At 35.1% G+C, this 12,947-nt stretch overlaps 1 protein-coding gene across 1 annotated transcript; it reads left to right on the forward strand.

Moving 5' to 3' along the window:
• The first annotated feature begins 9,058 nt into the window (after nt 1-9,058).
• Nucleotides 9,059-12,782, forward strand: LOC126763033 (uncharacterized). The gene is made up of 2 exons (XM_050480243.1): nt 9,059-9,103; nt 11,556-12,782. Exons 1-2 carry the CDS (start codon nt 9,059-9,061, stop codon nt 12,780-12,782), a joined length of 1,272 nt encoding a protein of 423 aa, XP_050336200.1.
• Nucleotides 12,783-12,947: the final 165 nt, after the last annotated feature.

Genomic DNA, 12,947 nt, shown 5'->3' on the forward strand with positions numbered 1-12,947 from the left:
AACTTTAGGAATATTTTATTTTACATATTTTATTGAAATCAAATTCCCATGTAATTTCTTTACTTCTGTTCACCCATTATGTTTCTGTAAACAATTAAATAAGTGGCCCTTTTCCAAATCTTTGGCTTGACAGATTCTTGGCTTAACATATCCACGTCTGAGATTGATTTAAAACATTCTCAGACAACTGAATTCCATTCTCTTGTTTTTCGAATATTCAAAAAAGTATGTATGAATATTGACACGTGCTGCTGAACTGTGTTTAGCAAGGTACATTCTCTCTTCTTTCACTTTATTAACGAAAATTTGGGTGACTCTGGGCCTTCAGAAAAGACGTGGTAGATCGTCGCTTAAAAAGAATTTGATTAATTAAACTTGCTTTTACTTGATAGATAAATTCAATTATGCGGCAGTCGTTCAAGTCAGCTAAGTCAATAGTATTTATATTTGAAGATAGATAGCCTAAAATCCTTCGGTGCGCGTCGCAGATAAAAAAATTATTCCAAAGCTGGTAAGGCAGCGCTGAGTTCAGGTACAACCGCAAAGTTAATGCTCTTGCAACTTGCAGGAATCCAAACTCGGAAAATTCCTTCATATGGTAGCAAAACTTGATATTAAAATATGGAAATTAGACTAGTATCGACACTATTTCATCTACTTTTGCCAATAACACATACTATTAAGATGTCTCATACTAAGAAAATGTTCATTGTGTTTCATAAAGTACCTCGCTTACAATCAGCAATCTATATTGAGTAAATTCAGCTGGAAGTTCGAAATTTTGATAATATTTGTATAGAGGCTAGGTTATGTTTTCGCCAAATTTTATTCGCAAAGATACACTGTTATGAGTAAAACACGTTCTCTCTCAATTTTATTAAGATAATTCACATATAGGTCGATATATGCGGTATAAAGTCGTCCGGAAGTTTGAAAATACGGCTACGGGAAGGATTTACCCCTTTTAAATACATTTCGTATACACAGATATACTAATATCAAGAAAAGATTATCTCTGAATTTCAATTCTATATTTCATACATTAACTGATATTTTCAGCCAAAAGTTAACTATTGATACTAGAGTACTGCGGCGTTACAGTTTTTATTGAATTTAGAATATTTTTGGTCATAAGGTGGCATACTTTAAAGATATTATTCGTGAATAGTTTTATTCCGTTATATTAATTGCTTCTTGATTAGTGGACTGGAAAGTGAAAGAATCAAATGGAATTTAAAATAGTGTTATATTGGAAGTAGGGGTGGCTGTAGTACGATTTCGCCCTTTGTCACACTGTAACATAAAAATGTCAGATGAATGTAACGTACTAAATTTGGTTGAAATCTGTCTGGTTGATCTCGAGATATGTGATTTCCCCTAAAAGTGGGCGGTGCCACGCAAATCGTCCAATTTAAGACCTCTTCCATCATCTCGAGAGTAAAATTTAATGTTTCTCGATAACTGTGTGTGATAACTTACTATTTACTGCGGCACAAGCATTAAATTTCACAACCAAAATTGCATGGAAGGACTTTATAGGAGAAGGTATTAAAATTGGACAGCGGGCATGACACCGTCCACCTTTAAGTGAAATCATAATTCTATTCATCAATTTCAACCAAATTCGTTGTGTGAGGCGACTTAAGGGGGTACTCTCATGTGAACGCATACATTTTAGCACTTTTTAAGAAATTTTTTTTTTATGCGACAACAAAATTCAATCATTTTAATTTTTTAATATATTTTATTTGTATTTTGAAATGTACAAAAAAAAATTTTTTTTCGTTTTTTACATTTTTAATATATTTTTTTTTAATCAAAGTAGTCCCCAACAAAAAAAAAATAGTTCACTGGTCATGGGGATAGCGGCTGCTCATGTTGTCTGAAATAAAAAAATCGAATGGATTATTATGCAGTAGTTCTGCGGCTATCGTCCCTACCAAATATAATCAATTTCAATAAAAAAAATGTCGACCTTCAAAAAAAAGTAACGAAAATCTTGTTTTTTCGTTAAAAATCGTTAAAAAAAATATGAAAATATTTTCGAAAATAAACAATTCTGGTAGGGACGATAACTATAAATGAGTAGAAGAACATATCTAAATTTTAAAGGAATCGGTTGAATACTTTTTTTTTAGGACCATGACAGTTTCAATGAAAATGATGATTCGAGAATAATGCGTTTAAAGTTTCAATAGACTGCAGACTTGTGATGGCGCCTGGTAGACAGTAGCTTACGACACGTCGGCGACTATGAGCTGTAACTTATCAAATACTATGAATTTCGGTCTGAATTTTTCACAGCATGTTTTCAATAGGTTTTACTGTCAAAATAAAAAAAAAAATCGATTTTTCGAAGTGATTGCATGAGAATACTCCCTTAAAGATTCCTTTCATAAGCTGTGAAGGCCTATCACGCTTTTTTCCCACATAAAAAAACTTTTTGATTCCATCTGATTGTATCATTTTATAGTATATAAATTAAACGCCCCTAAGGTATTTCATCTTACGCCCAAAAATTGTCGGAATCGGACATAAATTATATGGACCTCAGAAACTTTAATGGGAACTTTCAGAAAGATTCTCTTTCTAACAACAGTGTATGCTATTGTTTAAAATGAGTGAAAACAGGGCAATACTACCGCTAGTTTAATATACAGTATTGCCAACACCTGAAGCTATATTCATAGCTTTGATCCTTACAAATTGCGATAATATAAAATGTTCAGTTTCAAACGAACCTACCTTGCTTGTTGTTACTTATAGTTAAACGTTTTCAAAATATTATTTTATTCATTTGAAGCTGAAAATACTTTTAAAAAGTGTCAATGCTTCCATCCAAGTATCAAAATATTCCAAAAATGTTTTCTTATAGATCCTATGGCCGAATTCAATAACGGAAGTATAAATATTAATTGGGCGACCAACTGCTTCATACGGTGATTGAAATTCAGATAACACGCACAAACGAGCTCAAGCGTTTTGAGTTTTCTATACACCACATATTATAATATAATTAGTTTTATTAGATTATTTGCCTTAAAAAACTATTTTATTTAGTAATAATTTAACAGCTTCGGCTCTATTCATTTTTAGTCATTTTTAATATAAAAGTCATCACTGTGGAGCTTGCATTTTTATGCTTTTAGTTCACTGACACACCTTACAAGGTAATAAGACTTGAGTTCACGCTTAAAGTTATTATGTTGGCCTATAGGCTATCAAATATGAATATCAAGTCATATAGGTTGTCTTGGTTATATTACATTGAAAAATATATAATAATATTTTATTATTTTATTTTCATTGTGGGCGGGGTATTATTTTTGTATGAACTAGACTCATAAAAATAAATAAATAAAAAAACCTCACATTGTCATTGAAATTGAACCGGATTTTAAAACAATTTTTTTTAACAAGTTAAAGCGATTTATTGCCTAATAAAACTAGACTATTAAACACGATTTTTTAGGTTAAGTACCACACATAATGCATCATTTTATGAATTTGAATCTATAAATTAACATACAAACATTTATCGCAATCGTTCATAATTACTGTATTGATTTATGGATTTTAAAGCGTTTTTTTTTTCGAAATTATTTGGCAGCCAAATATTATCAAAAACGTCAATAAGCCTACAGGTATTACCACAAAGGTTCAACTTAAAGATGTCTAAAGGCTGCAGAAGAGGCATTTCAATATACTAACACTATTATTAATATATGAACATAATTAAATTAAATAACAAGTTATTAATTAACAAACTAAGTTGACTGACTACAATAATTACAGTGTTAAAACGCAAACACCAGATGACGGATGTCCAAATTCAATCAAGCAATTAATGCACCACTTGTGCCCACAGAGCAAACCCAACGCTTACAAATGCTCACTGGTGTTTCTCAATAATTTAAAACAACAACAGTGCAGCTCATTTCAATACTAACAAGACATCTGATGATAATGGAGATTTGTCAAAAACTTATGATTAGTTAATTTATTTTATTGTACAATAACACAATCAAAATAAAAAAAAATGTTTTTGTAACTTAATCCCCAGATGGGCTATCGAAAGAAGATTTCGATTATTTACAGGGTGATCGATTTTTTCATAAAGATGTTAAAAGTTTTAACTTTATCCATCTGAAATTTTCAAGACGTGCAAGTTAGATGAGAATACAGTGTCAAAACTACCCATATTGCCGGAAAACACTATTGCATATGAGATTCTCAGCAATGCAATTTACTATCGCCTAACCCAATGGTTGATCACTTCGGGTACTTGTGACCCGAGTATCAATAGTTATATTTAAGTTTAAAAAAATAACAAAGAAAAAGAAACAAAATTTAACAAAAATCGGCTGTAACCGAACATTTTATACTCATGCAACCTGTAAGGATCAAGGCCGCCGATTTTGTAAGTTTACAATATAACTCACTCACTGAACAGTTTATTCGTCATAAGACTTGTTAGAAAAACGAAAATCATTATTTGTTGTACTAAATATGGTATAAAGACAACCTGAAGTTTAAAATCGTTTTTAGGCAGATTCACGTCCTGCGGTGGCTACTGTACGAGCTCTTCGCGCAAAACACGAATGAATTTCTGGTTTAACGGTGCACGTGCTTTTTTTTTGACATGTCTAAACACATCTTCATACGCATAGCGTGCAAAGTTGGCGACTCGTTAATTTCAAGAAATGCCCAGTGAAATGGCCGCCAAAATCATGTCACTAGATTATTTTCTCAGGGAGATTGCCAAATTAAAGGTGTAATGTCTGATTCGACCATTATAGCGGCTAGGTCTCGGATGGTTCATCCATTGTGTATAATTTTCAATGGCTCTTTCGAGCATTTCAACTGGTAACTGGCGAATGACATGCGTCATGTTTTCATCCAAGGCCTGAGTTGAAGCGGAATTGGCCGCATAGACCATAGACTTTACATAGCCCTACATGAAAAAGGCTGACGGTGTGATATCATACGATCTTGGTGGCCATTCGAACAGCTCAAACTAGTTACCGAAATGTTATCTTAATAAACCCATTGATTGATGTGATGCGTGGGAATTGACGACGTTTTGTTCAAACAAAATGTTGCCGAGGTTATGAGCTTCAGGCATCAAATAGTCGGTTATCATGGCGCGATAATGGTCGCTATTGACAGTAACGTTCTCACCGGCATCATTTTTAAAGAAATATGGACCGGCAGTTCCACCGACCCACAAACCACATTAAACCGTTATTTTTCTGGATGAAATGGCAGCTATTGAATCTCTTTAGGTTGCTCTTCGCCCCAAATACGGCAATTTGCATTGCTTACATACCCATTGAACTAGAAATGGGTCTCATCATTGAACAAAGTTTGGCTCGAAAACGTAAGATTTCTATGAGCCCAAAGAGTGATGCTATGTCATTTGGGAAGGCTCAGGTTTTATTTTATACGCTTACAATTTAAGATCTCGATTTGAAATGCGCCAAATCGTTCTGTTATATTTTCTTCACTGCGTGCTGGACGTGGTTTATTCGGTCGAATATTGTCCAATAATGAATATTGGGTATCCTTGGTTTCCATTAATGAAACCCCCACCATCATTCCCGAAGAGGCTTTCCCAACCTCCATGACCACCACTGTTAACTTAGTCATCAGTTCAACTGCACTCACTGCTACCTATTAACTCTGACATCGAATTATACAACGACTACGAACCCATCGATTGACTTTAGTGTCATTTCGATGATCAACAAAGAGTTCATGAATATCTAATTTCATTTGAATTACAATACGAACAACAAGTGGCCAACAATGAGCCGTTTATTGGCCTACAAAACAATAGCGAAACGCAAACAAAAAATCAACGGCAAATAAAAATAATAAAAATAATTTTTAAGCGGATTTATACAATTTATGCGTAATTTCATGCAAATTCATACGATCGGCTTGCGAGATTCACAAATCGTTATCATAATACCAAGTGCTGTCGACGCAAATTGCACGGAGCAGATATTTATCTATTCATTCAAAACGATCATTTTATTGCACTCAACTGCCTTGTTATCAACTATGTTTTGCTATTGTTGCTCTTTGTGTTGGACCACTGTTGAGTAGGTGAAATTTTTATGACTTTATTTTTTATTGTCCATAAATATTTAACATAAAATGACAATCAATTTGGTGCGGTTTGACAATTTGCAGAACCAAACACAAAGCAACAGCTGAAAATAGAAAAACAAAAACAAATTTGTTTGGAAATGCAAATGAAATGACGAGAAGAGCTCAGAGGTGGAAGGGGTATTGCACAGCAGGGTTGAACCTTTAAATTATGGATTTTATTGTCTGTTTGGCGCCACTTGACAGCTGTGCACCACACTAATGACAACTGACATTTATCGTTTGCAGGAATTTCAGGGCTAATCAAGATTATGTCATATGAAAAGAAACTAGTTCGCCAATGAGAGCAACTGTCTCCGCTTACCTACATATATCTAGGACAGACAAAAGTTATTTCATTTTGCAATAGAAAAAAGTAAAAAAGAGAAATTGGGAAAATAATTTTATGAATTCGCAGTGACGCAATAAGCGATGCTACACATACTCATATACTTAGACGATTATATATACTGATTAAATTTATAATCCAAATATATATACATATATCCAACATTTTTGCAGACCTCGAAAATTATAAATCCATTCAAAAGACCATTCAATTTAGTTTGCTTTACACCTACATTTTTGTATTTACCATAAATATGTATTATAAGTTTCGACACAGCCAGCTACCATATTACGATATCTTTAAAAATCGCTTAATCGAATTTCACTGCTACTTAATTATGTTTAGACCATTTTAGGCGCTTTCGATGGACTGCAAACGCATTATGTATGAATACATCAAAAACGCTCATAAATTTTATTGTCTTTTCTTCTTAGAAATACACAATTTGTCGCTGTGGATTTATGCAAATGTTGTTGACCAGATGTAAGTTGAGTATGTTTGTAAGCGGCGACATACAGAGGCGTCCGCGGTAACTTTGAATTTGAATTAGTTCATATCTGATTCATATCTGTTTTAGACCAGAGCCTTGCGACATGGTGCTACAGAATATAATAGTTTTGTTCTCTTAATACAAACATTTGCTACAATTGTTAAGAAGAAAACGAAGTGTCCGAGCTATATCTTAAAATCTGAAGGACCAATATATAGAGGAACAGAAGAGCGACGAGCATTGCTAACTAGGCTTCGCTCGTTTCCATGATCATTAAAAAATACTACTACTACTAACTAAATTTAGTAAAGCTTTGTTCATTATATAAAAATTCTTACTAATTCTTTAAAATCTATCCTGTGCCCTTCAAAGTAATCCCCCTGACCACAAAATACTTGTGTTAGCGCTTTTTCCAATCTTCAAAACAGTTATTAAAGTTACCTTGCGGAGCGGTAAACGATTTCGGATGCCTCTAAATTACGCGATAGTGTACAAGGAACATTCCAAAGTAGACGGGACTTTTTGAATCTAGCGCCCCCTGGTAGCGCCATCTATATTTGCGACTAGTGCGTTATAAACTGCTATCTTTATTGATTATCCAGTAAGAATTTCATGACATTTTATTGATCGCAAGTAAAGTTATTTAAGTGTCAGTGTGTTTGTGTTATCGGTGCGAAAATGAGCTTCGAACAAAGAGCAGACATTAAATTTTGTTTTAAAATTCGTAAAACTTTTACCGAAACATTTCAATTGATGAAAGAAGTTTATGGCGTTGATTGTATATCCCGTAGCAGAGTGCACGAGTGTTTTCAACGTTTTCAAAGTGGTCGTGAGGACATAAATGACGATCAACATGTGGGCCAATCAAAATCCGTGATCAGCGGAAATTCGTCCTTTTCCGGGTCGTAAGCATAGATCCAAGAGTCGCCGAAAGTAATAATACGTTTTATGACATCTTTCATAGACGTTAAGGCGAAGCTGTTTATCGGAAAAATTTAGCGATTTTGGAACCAATCGTGCTTTCACTTTTTTATGCCCAAATGATCTTTCAAAATTATTTCACCGCTCTTTCCGACATTCCAACGATGCCAGTAAGATCTCTGACTGTTAATCGTCGATTCTCAAACACCAATTCCTTTACTTTATTGACCTGTTGATCATCAGTGGATATTGATGGCCGTCGTGATTGTGATTCGTCGTCAATGCGTTTTCAACCCTCTTTGAATAATTTGTACCAATAAAATTTGATTCCGCACACAAAATTTAATGGAACTTATTTGTTGATTAACTTCACTCATCGTAAAAGTCACCGAATGCACTTTATGTACTTCAGAAAGACTAGCGTATACTGAACATAAATGATTATTTTGATGTGGCACAGGACAGCACAGATGTCGCTGACAATCATGCCAACCTACAAAAAAAAATATTTTGACGATTGGATTTTCGGTCGGAATTTAAATTAAAAAGTTCTAAAATTTTTTGCCCACAGTTGTATGTTTTGCATGCTCTCCGACATCTCCTTTTAGGTATTACGAAACACCTGTCAAACTTAATAAATACATGTTCAGGGTATAAGATTATTGTAATGATACTAAGTAAGCTCACAGCCTGTAATATAAGTTAAAAATGTTCCATATATGTATATAATTAATTCTCAGGGTCCTCTAAAGTTTTGAAAACATCGCAAAATATTTACAACTTTAATTTGAGTGTGAAGTAAATACGAAATGGACTGTACCCCCATTATTTGTTTTTTTTTTTTTGCTTATGAGATGGACTAAGTTTCAAATTAATTAAAACAAAATAACTTAATTTATATTAACCGGAAATTAAACTGCTTAAACTAGAATAAAATCGAAAAGTGGTGAATGCTTATATATTCTAAGGCTAAGGCTATTTATTCAATGATTACTAAAATTTCATACTGCTATTCCTTCACCAGAACATCAGAAACAAAAACGTTAATATTCTTTTCAAAGCAGATAACTTAGCACCCCACTGTGAAACGCCTCTGTTATTAATCAATAGAGAATTTAGAGAATTAACATAAAATTTTATAGATTATGAATAAAATCGACAGAGTAAATCATTTGCAAACATTAAGCCAGGTAAACACAACAAACAGTGTTTAAGGGTAGTAATAATTAGCTACAAAAAATATAGAATACATAAATATGAGAAAATAATTGTTCCAAAAACCTTGGAAAATATATAATCTTTTATCGATTCTACTGTCAAGAAGGGTAGCTGAAGCCGCTCGACCTTACCCAGCGACATCGACAAGAAGTTCCGACGTGTTAGATCCAAATTTTGTTCAGCGACGAGGCCTATTTCTGGCTCAATGGGTATGTAAACAAGCAAAATTACCGCATTTAGGAGGAAGAGAAACCCAAAGAGGTTCAAGAGCAGCCATTTCACTTAGAAAAAACCAGGGTTTGGTGTGGTATGTGGGCCGGCGAAATCATCGGTTCATATTTCTTCAAAAATGACGCCACTTCTCACACTTCGCATTAATCAATGGATATATTGAGAAAACACTTCGGTGAGCAGATAAAAATCGTGTGATATCACGCCGTTAGAATTTTTCCTGTGAGGATATGTAAAGTCTAAAGTCTATGCGGACAAACCCGCTTCGATTCAGGCCTTCATCACACGTGCCATTACCAGCTGAAATGTTCGAACGAGTCATCGAAAATTGGAATCAAAGGATGAATATTTGAAAGATATACTATACAAAAAATAAACGCCAAACAATGCTCTTTCAGATGATAATAAACATTCCCCATTGAAATTGAAGTTTCTGTATTTTTTCTTTAAAAAAATAAGGAACCTCGAAATGGATTTAATATACTTGCATGAAATGTGGCCCCAATACTAATTTACAAATTGCTACCAGAATGTTTATATGAAATACGCTTTTTTAAAATCTGTAATAAGTCTGGAAAAATCTACATGCCAGAATATAAATATAAAATTATGTGCAACTTCATCAGTCTTACACCACTGTTATCATCTTCAGTTGATATCAAAAGTGTTGCTGGTAATATTTCTCCGCTCAGCAGGGGTCGCGCGTCAGTTGCTTTAGCCGATGTACATGCTCACATACACACATAGAAAATTATACCTCATTATAGATTTGGTTAAGTAGAGCTGGTCTATGTTTGCTTATTCACGTCAACGCCCGCTTTTGCTGCTAATTCGCTGCAAATTGCTAAGCCGCCAAAAATGGATTAGTAGCAAGCTACTCTTCACCTTTCAGCATGCTGGCCTGTCTGGGCTGCATTCAAAAATTTTGCTAAATTATACTATATGTCTCAGATTTTGATCACAAAATTACATTTGCCCTCAAAAGCGCAGATGTGCATACGAAAAAGGATATATATATACATACATATGTGGGTATAACTTGTCTGTAATATAAAAGGGCTTATATGTATGTCTGTATTTAAGCTCCACATTTGTGAGTGTATGCATGTGTGTATATGTGTAGGCACAAATAAAGTACAAAAATGATGTGAGATGAAAATTTATGCATTTTGACGCTTACCATTACTGGCTTATTGATCACTCGGAGGTCGTTTAAGCTTTGTTTTTGTAGTTACTGGATTTTCTTAGTATTCGGGTTTTTATTTTTATTTTTATTATTATTATAATTTATTTTCTGGTTTTTTTCAGCTTTTATCATATTGGATATGATTGGGTCTGGATTACTATCGCTTTATCGTTACATATCGCGTTTCCCTAATTTGCCGACATATAAAAAGTGCACTATTGTCTCTCTTGATTAACAGTTAAATTTTAAATTTCACGTTGTAAAGACTTGCGGAGGGAATCTTCGTAGTTTGCACGGGTTTTCGACAAAAAATCAACTAAATCGATGATGCGTGTGTTAGTGGTGAGTGCAAAAATTGGTTTAGTGATTTCGAGAATGTGTGTTGTTATTGAAATACATATAGTATACAAACATTTTACGAACTGAGTTCTAGTGAGTGTCAAAAATTATATAAAATGGTATATGTTTCAAAAAATAAAAATATACAATAATAATAATTAAAGTAATTAAATTAATTCAATTAATGGATTAATGGAGGATGGAGTCATGTGTAGAAGTTCACGCAAGTGAGGAAAGTTCTCTGATCGACTTTCACTTGAGAGTGGCCAGAAACGATTCTTTTACACATGGCTCAAGCAACTCACGACTTCCGGTCTTTGACCAAGTATCCTCTGGGTAGCCTAAGAACATCCGTTTGAAGGCGAGCTAATTTGAGAAGGCGAAACATCCCCTACATAGGGAATGAATCCAAATGAAATTTAACAATCAGCCTCGGATGAGATTGCTGTTGTTAACTCGGCTATAATCGCGTAAGCGGTGTCTACGCCAGTGAAGAAGAAGAAATTAATTCAATTAATAGTAAGCAATTTCTCCGTTGCCACTCTTGGATGGTGATCTTTAACTAACTCAATTTTGAATTAAAAATTTAAATTAAGCCAAAAAAGAAAAACACTTTTGATATTTTGGTCACAATTCCTTATACTAATTATACCGTTTCCGTTTTGCAGTTTTCACTATTTGTAGGGGCGGCTCTCGCGGCACCGCAAGGCTACAACTATCAATTAAATTACGCTCCGAATTTTGGCGGGGCCTTGACCTATCCACAAGTACAGTTACTACAGAAGTTCGCTGCTAAACAAGAACAATCAATGGTACAACAACAAAACGTTACAATTTCCGAGCCACAAGCTCCTGTTCAGAGTCAAAATATTGCAACAGTTGGTGGCTCGCAATTCGCCAATCAGTTAATACAACTGGCAAGTTATGGACAACAGCAGCAACAAGCACAGCTATCACAGAGGATTTCGGAGGTTCAACAAGCTCAGACACATAGTTTCTCCCAGCAAATACCTTCAGTTGAACAACAGCCACTACCTTTAGCGTTACCACAACCTCAAGTCCATCCACAGACACAATCTCCACAGCCTGCTCAACAACAGCCGCAAACCTTAGCCCAACCACAACTTCAGCCCGCGTCTCTGCCACAAATTCAAGCAGAACCACAACCTCAGCCTCAATTTTTACTTCAACCGCAGCCGCAGACGCTGCCTCAACCTCAACTTCAGCCACAACCACAAATTCAACAGCAATTTTTCCCTCAATCACAACGCCAACCTCAACTTGTACCGCAGGTCCAGCCCACTGTACAGTTACAGCCGCAACCAGCTCAGCCGATACAATTCCAGCACGCATCTCCACTCTCTCGCATACCGGAACCCACATACTACAATAAAGAGTACTATTATCTTTCTGCACCACAGGAAAACTACGAACTGCCGCCAGACTTCAATAATCTATTGAGCAAAATGAAAAAGAACCTTCGCGTCGTGTTCATCAAAGCGCCGGAACAGAACGGCCTCACAAAGACAGCTTTGCAATTGCTGAAGGATAGCCAGCAACCAAAGACGGCCATTTACGTGCTAACGAAGCAACATAGTGCCGCTGAACTGGCAAAGAAATTACAACAACAACCCGGCTCAGCCCAACAGAAACCTGAAGTGATATTCATCAAATATCGCACGCGCCAGGAGGCTGAGCATGCGCAGCGCACTATTCAATCACAATACGAATCGCTAAACGGACCCAATCACTTTAATTTCGAAAGCGTGGTACCAACGCAAAATTTTATCGGTTCCACTGCAGCAATAGAGCCACGGCAGCGCCCGGCGGACCAGATCGTCGTTACAAGTACGACTACGCCGTCGCCACTGGTCTATCTGCCGCCGGCGGAGTGAAGCATTTTGTTTTTATTTGGTAGTTAATTTATATGTGTGTATATATGTATGTGATTAGATTTAATAAAAGTTGTTTACATCCATTGTGGTCTTTATATTCCTTTCCAATAAAGCAAACTGCATAAATGGCTAAGTATGAAAACCAAATTGAAAGAACGCCTCATC

The sequence above is a fragment of the Bactrocera neohumeralis genome, chromosome 2 (genome assembly GCF_024586455.1).
Source record: "Bactrocera neohumeralis isolate Rockhampton chromosome 2, APGP_CSIRO_Bneo_wtdbg2-racon-allhic-juicebox.fasta_v2, whole genome shotgun sequence".
NCBI classification, from domain to species: Eukaryota; Metazoa; Arthropoda; class Insecta; order Diptera; family Tephritidae; genus Bactrocera; species Bactrocera neohumeralis.

Excerpts from the sequence above, each read along its gene's own strand:
- LOC126763033 (XM_050480243.1), top strand. The coding sequence starts at position 9,059 with ATGAATAAAATCGACAGAGTAAATCATTTGCAAACATTAAGCCAG. Across the intron at positions 9,104-11,555 it reads ATTTGCAAACATTAAGCCAG|TTTTCACTATTTGTAGGGGC; the intron begins GTAAACACAACA and ends TCCGTTTTGCAG.